At 36.5% G+C, this 15832-nt stretch overlaps 1 protein-coding gene across 4 annotated transcripts in view; it reads right to left on the bottom strand.

Annotated features, from left to right (window-relative positions):
* Nucleotides 1-15832, bottom strand: part of Not3 (CCR4-associated factor Not3) — a 74639-nt gene that overhangs the window by 12211 nt on the left and 46596 nt on the right. For 3 of the 4 annotated variants that reach the window (XM_083136000.1, XM_083135999.1, XM_083136001.1), the window contains 3 exons: nt 12029-12149; nt 10289-10423; nt 2651-2943 (listed from right to left, as the gene is read on the bottom strand). In XM_083136000.1, the coding sequence (XP_082992126.1) occupies nt 2651-2943; nt 10289-10423; nt 12029-12149 (549 nt within the window). The remainder of the gene's footprint in view (nt 1-2650; nt 2944-10288; nt 10424-12028; nt 12150-15832) is intronic. The other variant, XM_083136002.1, reaches the window with a different exon arrangement.

The following is a 15832-nucleotide window of genomic DNA, read 5'->3' as shown; positions in this document are numbered from 1 at the left end:
AAAATTTGTAATTTTTATTAATTTTACACCAATACTGTGCTGCAGGAATGGGTTTTATGATTAAATGACAACAATTTTTCTATTCCGTGAGATTATGTCACATATGAACCTAGGCAAGTCATAAATTGATCTGGTATAGTTGCAATAGAATAAAAAATGTACAAACTTTCAGGCCATCTCTCATTTGCATCATAAATGATAAAAGGTTACAATGGAAGCCTGATTTAAAATTTTCTTGTGTTATACATTTAATCTTCATGGTCTCAATAAAGCACAACGTTATGATATTTTCCTGGATTTTAAGTTTTACATTGTGTTCCCCTGAAAAAAAAATATGTAAAATCGAGATTTCACCATATTGCCTAGGCACATATTTCTAATTTGTTCCACATTTTTGTAACTCACCTGGGTTCTTCATTAGGAAAGAAAAGGAATAATTTTTACAAAGAGGATAGGAGGAGGTTAAAAAGCTTCAAGGTAAGGAATAAAACCATTTAAAAACCCTTTGACGTCGCTTCCACTTCTGGCATGCTCAAAGAAGTGACAGGACCTAGTTGTAGGTATCATCCTCTTTTCCGAGAGCTGACTGTCAACTAGAACCCTAGATAATAGTCATTTACCATCCATTTTGCAATGGAATACTCATTATTAGTATTTATAACTTTTCTGAATTATAATACCATGTGCTGAAAAAAACATATTAATAACCAATCTTGACAAAACGGGAATGGATTTGATCACATGATGTGATTCCTTCTGTCCCTGATGATGTAAACAAGAAGTTTGTGAAACACTGGTAACAATGTGTTTCAATTTCTGGGCTGTTTTTAACAAAATCATTTATAAATATTCCGAACAAGTTTAACCCCTTTGGTCTCAATTTTTTTCACTTAAGGAAAAACTTCACATGACTTGCATTTTTTTGTCTCCAAAGTATGTTTTTCAGTAAGTAGTTATCATAGGAAGCAATGCACGAGTTCGAACAAATTGCATTTAATGTAACTGACAGTTTATTTTTATGCACATGACTGTATACAAGAGGACAGAAAGGGTTGAATTGTTGGTTTCAGTGAGAATTGTAAGAATATTGGCATCAGCATCTGATCAATGATGTATTGACTCAATCCTATGAATACACTGGCGTAAGGTGCTTGCTTTTCCACAAAAGTGTATACATAGGTATGGTTCTATTAATTTGACCGGCCACTGCTATCACCTACTTGGTAACATGTTCTGTTATTGCTGGATAGGCTTCTGGTGTGTATTGTTTTGCTTCAAGCCTTTAGATGTGCTACTGTCATCTGTTGCATTGTATGCTACTACTGGGTACTAGCTGTTGAGTAACAGGAATTAGATCTGGTGTACATGTCTGCCATCGATGTTGAGTGCATGTGGAAAGTACATAATGGTATGCGTTTCTTTCATTTCTGTGTTGATTAGATAATGATGAGTGTGAGTGCATGGCAGATTCATCACATCCATAAGCAATACAGCACCACCTGACAAGACACAGAAAAAACTGACCTTGCGAAGCACATGAAACACACCCACCACACCATCTTAAAAGGCATGCACTTCCCACAAGAACTTGACATCACTAGCTGACAGGTACAGTACATCTGAACACCAACAGCTGACAGGTACAGTAAATCTGAACCCCAACACCTAGTAGCCAGCAGTAGCAAACACTGCTACAGTTGACAGCAATGCACCTAGCAGCTCAAAGAAAAATAATGAATACCGGAAGTTTGCCAAGCAATAACCCAACATGTTGACGAGAGAGTGGTAGTTACGGCCACTGAAATTAACAGAACCATATATAAATAGTTTCATGGAAAGTAAGTACCCGATTCCAGTATATTCATTTGTACATACATGTATCACACATTTTCGATGGTTGTACTGGTAATCTGCTAAAGGTCAGGTTATAACTTGTTAAAAAGTCTTTGGAAATTGTGGGGAGGCCAGCATGGAATGCCTGGAGAAGCTGCATTAACATTACAGGAAGTTAAAATGTTCACGTTTCTTGCTAATAACATCATGTAGGGAAAAGGAAATACACGAAGCATACATCTTATCCTAATGTATCTTATCACCCTCTTTGATGATGCTAGCGGAGGTTTACAAAATTGTATCCTTATCTTAACACTGCAGTGGTCGCGTGGATCCACTCGTATACTGCTACTGCAGTTTGGCAACTCTTTTGACCTTGGTTCCCACTCTACTTTCCTGGAACAGTCCAGGGACTATGTTCATGCAGCCATTATTTGAAATTTGACCATTGTTGACTTGTTATTAGAACTCAAAGTGTGTCCAGACCCCCAAAAGCATATTTTTGATTCTTTTGGGAAAGAAAATAACAAAAGTAAAATTCTAAGATGTGTGTTTTTGTTTGGTTTGTAATGCACTAGATTTAGAACTTTCTCCCTACTGTAATGAGTTGAGTGAAATAACTTATTTTTGTTAAGTGAACCAGAATACATCAAAATGGACATTCTTGCTACAAAACCAGAAAAATTTAGACAAATAATGGGTAAAACGACAATACCCTATGCTATCCACGCAACCAATGACTGGAGTTTTTTCCACGCGACCATTGCACTGTTAGTACATTCTCAAGTGAAAGTTAAGAAAACCTTTTCTTATTTACCTTGGGTGTCATGGGACCATTGAGAGTCGGTGCTGACGTTTGATGACTATTCTGTGCAGGTGAAGGAGTGGAAGGACCAATAGGAAGAGGAGACGCTGTACTACTAACAGATGACGGTGATGATGAATTGTGGTCAACAGAGTTTACCAATTTCTGGGGATTTGAAGACATCTGATTCAACTGTTGTTGCTGTTGTTGCTGCTGCTGTTGTTGTTGTTGCTGCTGTTGCTGTTGTAACAATGGCTGACTGACTGTTGAACTTAGGGAGAGACTTCCATTTTCTGAATTATGTGCTGAAAAGACAAAAGAGAATCAAGTTAAAACTCGCATCACATATCATAAAAAAGAGAAAGAACATACGCTTCTGTTATTCTGCTGTGTAGTCAAATAATGAAGTGCATTACAACATGGTTTGTACATAGATAATGTCCTGCAGGTATTGAACCTTTCTTGACATTTTCAAAACTAGCCCACCTTTACAAAAATAACATTAATATTCCAGATTCAGATATCTCTATAAAATAGGATTAGAGCTTAGATAATTAATGATAATAGGCTCATGGCAACACAAAATTATTAAATTCTAGACACAGCACACTTGAAGATTTCTTCGTTATGTCCTCAAAGAAATTCCACACTAATTTAACTTTTGAATTTAGAATGTCCTGTTAAGAGGAAAGTTGTGAAAATTGTGGAACAAAGAAAGGTCAAACCTGGGTTTTGTCATTCTGGTCAAAGCTGGCCTGGGCATGGATGTTTGTGAGCATCCATTCTTCAATTTCATCATATCATCACTCATCCCCATCTTCGTAAATTAGTCACAAGTGGTACAAAAGGTGAAGAAAAATAAATCAAACAAACAAAACATCTGGAGACTAAATAGAAAGTGAGGTGACAAAGTCAAGAGAGTGTGCAGATTGGGCCCAGTGGACGACAGAGTAAAATGAAGGGGCTTAGTTTATCAACTCATGGAACAAGTTACGCTGTACAGATGGTAACTTCAGGTTGAATAAGAACGATTTTAAGATACAATTTCAAAAACATTGTTGCTGAGGTAGATGCTAGGTCAGCAGAACTTTACAAAATGCTAGGAGCAACTAGGAAAATCAACACACAATTAAAAACACACTTTCATATACCATATCAATGATGATAATCTTACAGATTCCCAATACCAATGACAGTGCTTGAAATTTCTACCAATTAAAAGTTGCTCAAAATATTCAATTGGTTAACCCTACATCGGTCGCACCTAGAAAAGTAACACGATCGGTCACCCTGTATCCGAGATACATGTACAGCTTTATTACATATTCACGATTACTTTTTAATTTTCACTTAATTTAGTCCTATGTGTAATGATTCTTAAATATCTTATAGAGATTTCTTTAGCACTACATATGCCATTTATTGTCACTTTACTAACTGTCCACTTCAGTCGCTGAATCACCTTCTCTACCCTCTACATTATCACAATTGCTGACATATCCTTCATCACTGATAATAACGTCTTTACTTCATTCACTATCACTGCAGAGCAAGGAACGAATGAGATCTTTTTCCAAATCCAAAGAGTCCACTCTGCAAGCAGACCGACCAAATGGAATTGGTTGCGCAGCTCATGGATACAAACAGCCTACTAAGCTCAAACTAACAAACACAAAGGAGCACCAGCTGGAGACTGTGGTCATCTGCATTCAGACAAATAGGGAAGAAGCTACTGAGAAGCTTGTAACCACATGCTTAATCATTTGAGAAAATGAAAAATGTTCGTCGCATGCATCTAACAGATACAGCTTGCCGACGGAGGGTAATAAAATTGTGTAAGAATTCCACTCCAATTACATGAATCAACTTCCTTTAGAGTATTAAATAATTACATCAGAATATTGTTCGAGTTTGGTTTCACGTCCACTTTATGAACTGAAAGGCTAGTTGCAACTGGACCTATGGTTTAAAGTGGAACCCGAACCATTATATGCCCCTTGATTACAAGATGACGATATTACACATCAGAATATTAACCCTTAGTATGCCGCGCGGTCTGACGAAAGTAAGCCCAGTGTCGCCGAGGCTTTGAGCGCGAAATTTGAATTTGTATACATAATGGAGAAAAATCGTAATAACTCTGGCACTATGGGACCAATCTACTTCGGATAACTTTTGTTTTGCAGGTAATACATCGGTGCATGCAACCATGTAAAATTTGGATGCCCCAACTGCGGGGGGGGGGGGGGGTATGGGTGGGGGCTGCATCCCCCGAATTTCAATTTAAAAAACATAGAAATGTGGAGTTTGCCCCCTCTTCTCCAGCTACTTTGGGGAGTAAACCGGAACTTTTGATTTTTTTTCAAAGAATGGACCTTCTGCAACAGAATGAAACTTGATTCATGTTTGTGGTGCAATACAATTTGAATAATAAGGCAAAACGTAAAACTCTAGCGAATTTTAGCCAATTTACATATTATTCATAAAATTGTTATATAACTGACACTATGGGACCAATCTACTTCGGATAACTTTTGTTTTGCAGCTAGAACATCAGTGCATGCAACCAAGTAAAATTTGGATGCCCCAACCGTGGGGGGCTTACGGGCGGGGGCTGCATCCCCTGAATTTCAATGAAAAAAGCATGAAAATGTGGAGTTTGGCCCCGCTTCTCCAGCTACTTTGGGGAGAAAACCGGAACTTTTGATTTTTTTTAAAGAATGGACCTTCCGCAACAGAATAAAACTTGATTCATGTTTGTGGGTGCAATACAATTTGAATAATAAGGCAAAAGGTAAAACTCTAGCGAATTTTAGCCAATTTGCATATTATTCATAAAATTGTTATAACTCTGACACTATGGGACCAATCTACTTCGGATAACTTTTGTTTTGCAGGTAGAACATCAGTGCATGCAACCATGTAAACTTTGGATGCCCCAACCGTGTGGGGGTTACGGGCAGGGGCTGCATTTCCCGAATTTCAATGAAAAAATTATAAATATGTGGAGTTTGCCCCCTCTTCTCCAGCTACTTTGGGGAGAAACCCCGAACTTTTGCTTTTTTTTGTTCGCACTTGCATCTTGTGTAGCTACTGTCAATCTATTTCTTCCCTGTTGACTCGGCTCTTTGTGGAAATATGTCCTTGTGGAAATATGTCCGGAAGGAAACGATTGTGCAACAATTGTGCGTTAGGGAAATCGATGAGCTGTTATATGATACGAACTGTTTTTCCTAACAGAGGAGGGAAGGAAGCCTTTGCAATCATTTGTTTTGTCTCTCCTTGTGGATAGACTCACGCTTCTGGCACCTCTGGCTATCGTCAAGCTGCATTACATTTCTAACATAGAGGCGACAGAAAGCTGACACCGCCAAACCTCATCATATCCCCTCTCTCCTTGCCCCCCCCCCTACCACTACTTCAGCTGGATCACCAGGTCTAAACACAAAGAAGAATGTGTGCCTTATCAGTACTAAATCACAGCGTTGGAAGCTTGGATAAAAACAGCATCATAAATACCAAGCATTCATTGTGTGTCAACTGACCAGCGAACACGCGAGCCCAAAGCCCAAACACGTGACATATTCCGAGAAAGGAGGGGGGGGGGGAATTTGGAATTTTCGTAAACACGATTGCAGAACCTGTTCCCGACCGAATGGCCAGTGTTTCAACCTCAATATACAAATATAAGTGTGGCAAACCCTCGATAATTGTATCTAAAGCTGTTTGCTGCATATATGCAACCGCGGCTGCAAGGGACATACTTTTTTTTGTTGCACATATGCAACGGCAGGGGACTAAAGGTTAAAGTACCTATTATGTAATCTCAAAAATCTATTTTCCAGACATTACTGGTGCAAGATAAATGAAATCTTCAAATTTTGTGCAATTTCCAGGATGCCAGACTGCAAAAGTGTTACGTGGCACACATCGCAGACCCCGTGCAAGACCAAAGCACTGGAAAAGTATCAGTAAATAAAATCAAACCAATATTTTCCTATAACAATACCACTGGTATTGACTGATACTGACACACCATCATTAATATCGGCTTAGCCCTATTATTAATAAATGCTACTGAACACTTCGATCACTTGAGCACAAGAATACATTAAAAAGGAAGGGCATGAAACCGTGAGCTCACAATGTATGTAGCTAGTGGCAGCTGTTGAAGGATGGCATATCTTTGTTAAAATGGTGAATAAAATCATAAATTTGATTTCAGAACTACACATATTACACAAAATAAATCTTTCCCTTCTAATAGTACATTTATGCAGTTATCATGTAATTAAGTTCATTCTTGTGTAAAGCATTCGGTATTTACAGCAGAATTAATCAATTTTCTGGGATTTGCACAACTCTCAGAAAAATTCAGATTTCAGAAAGTGTCACACTGGTAAATAAAATGTAAATTTTGTGTTTAAGAGTTTACCTACTTTGCACTTCATTTCACATCATTTCATGACAAAATATGGTAGGAAAATGCACCTCACACCTTTCAAAAACATGAGAAATTAATATTACAATGTGTTATTTCACATTTAGTGTTTCTGTCAAAAATGAAATATGCATGCCTCTATGCCTTGAGGGCTTACTCGTGAGATATGGGTGCTCACTTATCTGAAAGATATGCACTAATTGCATTTATTTTGGGTTTCCTCTTTTCTAAAATTTAAACCATGTGTTTATTTTATTATATCATTGCTGAAACTTGCTAAAATCGACAGGTAGGAAAAAACATTTCCTCACTTGTGGCACTTACACAAATTTGTCACATTAAGTAACAATATATGCTTCTGTATGAATGATCTTAACCAGTTTATTGCCTCATGGCTGTGCACACATAGAAGTAGCAGAAGACAATTTCTGAAGGGATTTGAAATCCCATGATCAATGTTCCCAAAAGGGAATTGCTTGGAAATCTCTCTGGGTCTGTGGACATTTTGCATATTCAGTTGTGGAAGGCTACAAATCAGTTGCAGAAGGCTACAACTCTGACAGGAATCTTGCTCATGCTTATAAATGGCACTGTCCACACTGGCGAGCAACACTTGTAAGAACGAAGCCAGAAATCCATGCTTTTTAACCAAAAAAGCAGTTATGTAAAAATTTAAACCAAAATGCAGGCTTCATCAGGACTTTGAACCTGGTTCCTGCACTGAGTTACCAAGCAAAGGAAGCTGCCTCCCCACTGTCTCATGCCTATATACATGGACTACTGCCCTCGGGGATTTTATGGCTCGGATCTTTGAATATCTGCCAATTTGCTAATGCCTACGTGCACGTGACCTTCCTGACAAATGCATCAATACATGCATAAAAGTCATGCTCATCTTCTATTCTGCTATGCTTTACAAAATCAATATTGGTTGGAGTGATTTAAAAAATTATATATTAAAATCAAATTATCAACCAAACATACATCGTAAGATTCAATTCCACAAGCTTCCGAGATAAGTGGAAGTGCTTCAACTAGCCAATGTTCATCACCATTCACTCATACTGTGTTGAAAGGATTTTAATTGATTACCAATTTTGGCAACATTTTGTCAACTCTCCCAGGTTTGAATTCTGGTGTGGGCATGGGTTTTCCTTTGAGAGTCACCTTTTTATGTAATTCATGTGTCATCATTTGTCAAAATTAGCCTAAAGATGCAGAAGAGCAAGAAAGGTCGAAAATACAATTCATAACAATAGTGTGTCTACAATTTTGTAAAAACAAAATTCCCTGACTTTTCCAAGTTTTCCAGCCAAGGAAAGAAAATTTTCAAGACCAAGTCATTAGGGGAATTCATGTACTTAAACATGTCTGTAAGAAGACACTACATTTTAGATAACCACCACACTTAGAATTGCACTTAACCAAACTTCACATGCTAAAAGTAATGACAAAAACGGAAACTGAATAGAAGTTTACTGTTCCGAAGATGCATTAGAGGTGAGCTTTTACTTAGCCTATTACTTGCCACATATTGACTAATGGTAAACAAAGAATTCTTTATAAAAAATCATATATATCTTATGACATGAATAATTATAATTATAGGAAAATTTAGTAACATATGTATTAATCCTAATATAAACCAAACACAACACAAAAATTGCAATAACATAGTGATACATGCCAATAGCCACATACTGTAGTAGATTTCTACTTGAAAATAGTGCAATACATGCCACCTTTTTCTCAAGCATTTAATATGCAATTTCTACTGTAACTACCCATAATACCATATTTACTCATGTATAATTCGCACTTTTTCTAAAAGATTCCCCCCCCCTAAAAACTGTGATGTGCATTATGCATGGAATAATTTGGACAATCAACATGAAACCGTACAGGGTCATTCCATGATTTTGCGACACTTGCATTGATTTTTCATGTTTACGGAACCCTATGACGTTATATATCACTGTAAAGCTTAAATTCAGCAGTTTCTGAATATGGCAACAGTATTCCATTCAAGATGATGACACTAATGTGCAATGCGGTTGAAATAAGCTCATCACAAAAACAAGGAACCTTCTGATCTTTATGGTACTTTGGATGAAAGAAAAGATAAGGAAAACAAAATAACAATTAAAATGTATTATTGGCCAAATAATATGACATATAAGGAGTGTGTAAATGCCTTAATGGAAGAAATCTTGTGCTGCTAACTGCTAGTTTGAGGGTCCTCATATAAATGTTATGTTAATAATGGAAAAAGTATATATTTTAAAGTCGTTTTTAGAAAAAAGTACAGAAGGAATGAGCAAAACCACGTATGAAAGTTGAAAGGCCATTTCCCATGATTTTTTACTTTGTAATGTAATGTTCTGTTACACCAAGAAAATCAGTGCCGTTCTGGCAGAATTCGAGCATGCACCTCCCATCAACAGTAATTGTTGGGCGAGAAATTATAGAAAACAACTTCTTGAGCACTGCAAATCCACAACGTACTTTTGATCTTGCTTTATACTATTACAGAATAAATAAGGTGGTTAAAGAGTGAAAGTTTTAAAATGCTAAACACAGTGAAGGAAGAGGGGGGGGGGAGGTGGCATGGGTTGGTGACATTGTTTACACAAAAGGATATTCTCCTCTTGGTCCACATAGCAACAGGTGACTCATTGAATAGGTATGATGTCATTCACTGTTGATCAGAATAGCAACAGCAAATAAGAAAGACATTTCTTGAACCTGGATTGTACTGTGCATTATATACGAGACATAATGGTTTGTCACTTTTCTCCATCACAAACCAGGGTGTGCATTATACACACGTAAACATGGTACTCACTGTAAGAAAATGAAGTATAATTTGGCTGCAAAAAATTTAAAATTTCTTGTTTGTCATTTTTTTCTTTGTTCATGAACCTACTTTCTAGTGCACTACTCCAAAAATGTTGATTTTTCCAGAAACAGTAAATTTCCATGACTTTCCAGGCTGGTAGACACCCTGAATAAAAGTTCAGGAATCCAACAGTAGTGTGTGGCAATGAAATGCAGTGTATACAAAACACAGTTGTTTCACAAACAGTGCAGAAGCTTGAGAAAGATCTCCACTAATGATGTAAACAAGTCTACATGCATTTGTGTTGGGCAACTCCTACCTAGGATCTTATGCAAGCATGATCCTACATCTCTGGAAGTTAAATACTTACATGTATTTTTACTGGAACTATTATTATGTTGGCTATTGGCCGCAGCAACTGCTGCAAAATTACCTGGAGAGGAGATGTGATTACTCAATCCCGAACTCGGTGAACTGTTATTGGGGGTATTTTGAGAAGTTGAGCCTGAAAGAAAGGAAAAGGCACATATTAATGCTTCTTTCTACCATATTTAATATGAGTGATGAAATATATGATGGTAACATACAAGAGAAACATTTTAAACTGCAGTCTATATCTTCATTCTTTAATTCCCTTCCAAGATAGGCACTTTAGACAAATGCCAGACTTTCAGGATTGAAAATTTATGACAAGTTCTCAAATCAATTACAATAATGGATACTATGAAAATGTCAAGCGACATATACAAGTTAGCACATCCATTGCTTGACATGTATTGTTGGAGATACATGATCCATATGAAGTATCAGCATTATGAGCACTAGTAATTTATGCACATGTTACAAAAGAATATCCTTGATTAAGTTTGTTTAGTGTTATAAACTGATAGGGATGGGACCGATTAATCGGTATTCTTATCGGTATCGGCCGATATAGGCATATCGGTGTTTCGGTAAAATTACCGATTATTTTACCGATCCGAAATATCAATAAATATCTGATAATTTAGTGCAAAATGCTGCCATTTTGTTGTAATTTTTATGGATAATCTCCATGCCCTACTTTCTAAAAAAGTCAATGTCTACATATGCAATTTATTTTGCACTGCAGTCACCTTGAAACACACATTTATTAAGGAGGTTAGAGAACCTTTCACGTTCTCTAAGGACCATTTCTAGTTTTATATTGGATCTGTAGAATATCGGTTATCGGTATAGGTAAATTTTATATCGGTACTTTATGGGTATCAGCCAAAATTTCATATCGGCACATCCATATAAGCTGATAACAAAATGCATTTGAGGAAATAAAAGGAATCATAAGAATTTTCAAAACTTATACTCCATGGATAGAATTATACTGTAAATACAGTGGAATCCCGATTTTACGTTCCCAGATTATACAGTTTCCCGCATTATACATTCAATCTTGATGGTCTCAACATAGCAACATGTTACAAAATTTTCCTCGATCTTACATTATATTTAATTTTTCCCCAGCGCTTGGTCCCATGAAAAAAGTAAAATCGAGTTTCCATTGTAGTGTGTATGGTGCATTTTAAGTACCAGTTTTGTAGTTTGTGCCTTGTATGTAATACCAGTATTAAGAACCATGTAGTGGCAGACAGATGTCCTCTAAAATGCACCTATTGTTGAATTGTGAGGGACCAGCAGTTAAATGTTCATTTTAATGCAAGGCTCTACTTCATCAACTTGTCATGTTTTGCCCTCTGCATGTTTTTCAATGTATGTTGTTGATATTTTTGAATTGCAAGGATACAGAGTTTTCAAGCCTTTTCCCACTTTGTGCCACCGGTAGAGGTATTTCTAGGGCCACATGCTTATGGTGAATAAAAGATCAAGATTTTGATACAAAAAACTTGACAAAAACAGGATCAAAAGCTGTATATAAAAATGGCATTTCAGCATTAGAATGGTGAATATAATACTAAATTTGATCTTCACATCTTTAAAAACATAACAAATGAACATTACAACATATTATTTCACATTTCATGTTTCCATCAAAAAAGAAATATGCATGTCTCTATGCATTGCTTTTGACCCTAACCAACTTGACACACAGACTTATGAAATTAAGAGTACCTACCTGATACAGGCTTACTAGGAGTACTGGAGTTTTGGGCAGACTTAGGCCCTGACTGAGAACAATTTGTGGAACTTGATGAAGTGTTGCTGTTAGTCGCCCTCACCGCTGTTGGCTTCACGGGCTGTAGAGAATACACAAACAGGTGTTCATTACATACACAGGTGTAGTTTCCCTAACTTCATACATATTTCTCAAACAATAAAATAGGTCTATGTATTCATACATGTAGTAGAATGGAGTAGGATGGGACTTATTAAAGGGCTCGGGTGTTAAAAATGGTGTAAGTGACATTTTGGTCATTTTTGAGTTAATTAAGCAAAAACGTTATTAGAAGCTATACTCTAGATAAATTGTTTTCGTATTGTGTTTGCCAATTTCAGAAGGCTTCACTGAGTCATATGCAAATTGCAGGACATGGAAATTATATACAAAAATTGAAGGATGGATCTTTTCCATTTGTAACTCAATAATGACCAAAATGTCACTTAGCATGTTATACTCCCGAGCCCTTCAATTGGTTGATGGTGATTATCAGTAGATATCAATAAAGACACCAATCTAATATTTCTATAATTGTACAATTCTGTTAATTTCTTACTTTGGTAGATTTATATACAGTAGAAAGTTTTTAAAAAAATTCCCAGTTTATGCATTTTCCTGCTATAAATACATCATCTATGTTCCACTGTAAAAGAAAAATTTATGACATTCTTTGTCTTAAATGATTTTCCTGTATTTACCATTCTTTTTTCTCCCAAAATGTCCCATGTAGCTAGAGTAAAATTTACTTGCATTTAATGTCTCCAAACTAACATTTTTCAGAATCTAACATTACATAAGAATGGTCCTACAGAAATAAGGTGAATCCATTTAATATTTCCATATGTTTGAAACATGCAGAAGGACAAAAGAATTTGCTAGCTTTTATATGAATGGTCATTTTTCCCCCTCCACTAACTTCAACTCTTCTTGTTTCATGAAGCCTTGCCCAAAAGCACATTTTGGTTCTCCCCTTTCAACTCTTCATTAGAACATTAAGAGTGGTATGTTTCCTACTGCTTGATGAAGCAGTGTCTGTGAAGCAGTACAGGAGAATAAAGTTTTCCCTTTCTTCACAGGAGAAATGGGATGTTATCAACAAGCGACACCTGTAGATCTAGCACAGCAGTCTCAAGAGCTCTTGTAAAAGGTTGCCCCTGCCATCTCTACGAGCACACTTATGCACAACAGGAAGAGAAAATTAAGTTTTCCCTCCATTTATAAAGCAAGCTATGTTAATTAGCTTTCAATATACGGTGTCCAAAAAATAATGTACCATTTTTAAAACAATTATTCTCAGCCCCATGAGGTGTTATGAGAATGCTTTCTGCAACAAATGGAAGATGATCTCTCCAAGTTTTGTTAACATATGTTACTTTTTATATGACCTCCATGGCCTGGTGGTTATTCCTGAATGCTCACACTGAAGACAGAGCAAAGTGCTAGCTTTCAGTTGCAACTCGATTTTCGAAAGACAACCCTTTCTGTTGATTGGTCAATACTATTTTGCACAAACAGTTCCCATGCACACGGTGGGTATTTCAAGCGAAACTTCTTCACTCTAGTTGCAATCATTGCATGTTACATGTCTCTCCACACACTTATTCAGGGTGGCTACAAACAAGCAGAAATGAAATTCCCTGACTTTTCCAGGTTTTCCAGGACAAAATTTACATTTTTCCCTGACAATTACAAACTAAACTAAATCGATGTTTTTGCAAATGGAAATAATAAACTCATACAGATCCAGGTATGGATTTGTTAAGTACCAATATTACCTTCTATGAAATTGACTCAATTTCTCTATTCTCTATGATTTGAATTCAAACTACAAAATAGTGAATTTGGAAAATTATTACAATTCACAAGCTAGGGAAAGATTACGGAATTTTGTCATATGCAGTAAGTTTAAAATAAAATACTTGATTATTTTTAAAGTTACGACTAAATGAGATAAGAGTGAAGAGTGATTGATTAAGAAATACAATTTGTAATTTATCAGTCTCCTTATACATTCTCGATATTATATGTTGATATTTCTACTGAGGTTTGGAACCCTCTGCTTGCAAGAACCATGAGTGCGGACTCATTTTTCGATGCATAAAGCTACTTCTCTTTTCTCTGTAAAGCAAACAACTTAACTCTTGCATATAAGTGAAACAATTGAATCAAAGAAAATAAAGTGTCATATTTCCTTACATTATCAATGGGATTTCTGCTTAGTACAGTATATCCAAGTGAAGTACCATGAAACTGACAACGTGCAGTTATACCATTAATGCTGACGAAAAGGGAATGTAGGTATTAGAAATTTAATGCAAGGAATTTATAGGATTGCATTGTATAGGTACCTGATTTAGCTAACCACACATTAAAACAGGAACACTCTAATAATAGAAGCTTCTGAAAGTTCATATACGAGGGGCATCCTGAAAAAAGCTCCAATGGTGCCTATATGCAGCACTAGTGGTCGAAGAGCGACACACACACATGCAGGCAGGAAGAAGTGGCATGTAGCTGTAATCTGGTACAGTTGCAATGCAGCCATTTTAGGACAGTTCTAGGTTAAAGATAGCAGCTCTCATACAGTCTACTACAGACTGTGATGTAGTCTACATTGCACACTCAAAATTTGGCACAGAGCCACCAGCAATCGTGTGAGGTGTGCAGACCAGACGTCGTGAGTGATAGTATGGTCAAACGATGGTGCAGACAATTCACGGAAGGCCAATCGAATGTGCACAACCCCATATAGGTGAGTACACGCAAACCCGTTGCATCACTTCAGGTGAGGAGATCTTGGACCAATCCCTGTACAGCCCTGGACTTGAATCTACCGACTTTCATCTGTTTGTTTAACTGAAGAGGTTTCTGGCAGGGCAAGGATTTGATCTGCGGTAGAGATAGTTCCATTTTTTGCTGTCAGACACATACACCATGGGCATACAAAATTTAGTGAAATGCTATGACAAATGCCAGAACAATGGTGGTGATTATGCTGAAAATTAGGATAGGACTCATTGTTACTAATGCAATAAATTACAACTGATATTCTTGTTTTATTTATGCCTAATCGGTAGGGACCTTGATATTTTGTTATTTTTTTAAATTGGTGTATTTTCTTATTTTTATTTTTTTACTATACGGTGTTATTTTTCCCAAAATTCACATTTTCATTTTAGCGCATTTTCTGGCAAATATATGAAATTATACCTTCATGGTGTTTTTAAACTACTGTTTCAAATTGTAAGTTGCATGGCTTACGCCTCTTCATGACAGTTTGATATCTTGAAAGTTATTTTGGGAAAGTTATTTCCATACCCCTTTTTTAATTTTAAGGTAAGGATTTTAGATAATGGAATTTTCCCCATATATACTGAAAGGTGCATAATGACCATATGTGGCGATGCACCCAAAAAATTAAAATCAATCATTCTCGAGTGACAGATACCGATATATTATGGCACCAAAAATTGGCATTATCTTTTTGACTTGTTAGTGTTACGTTTCCCAAAATTCGCGATTTTGTTTTAGAACATTTATCTGCCAAATATACCGAAACGTAATACTACATTGTGCTTTTAAACTATTATTTTAAATTGCAGGTCACATGGTCTATGTATCTTCGTAACAGTTTGATATGTTGGAACAGATTTTTGAGGAAGTAAAGTGTTCCCCTGCTCTTTTCCATGAAGGTGTATAGTAGGGGTGTTGAGTTAGGGCCCAACACTTTCTTGATCACGGCTAAAGGTAGGGGTGATGTGA

The sequence above is a fragment of the Lepisma saccharinum genome, chromosome 14 (assembly GCF_977018435.1).
Source record: "Lepisma saccharinum chromosome 14, izLepSacc3.1, whole genome shotgun sequence".
NCBI classification, from domain to species: domain Eukaryota; kingdom Metazoa; phylum Arthropoda; class Insecta; order Zygentoma; family Lepismatidae; genus Lepisma; species Lepisma saccharinum.
This window is presented reverse-complemented; position numbering and strand designations above follow the sequence as displayed.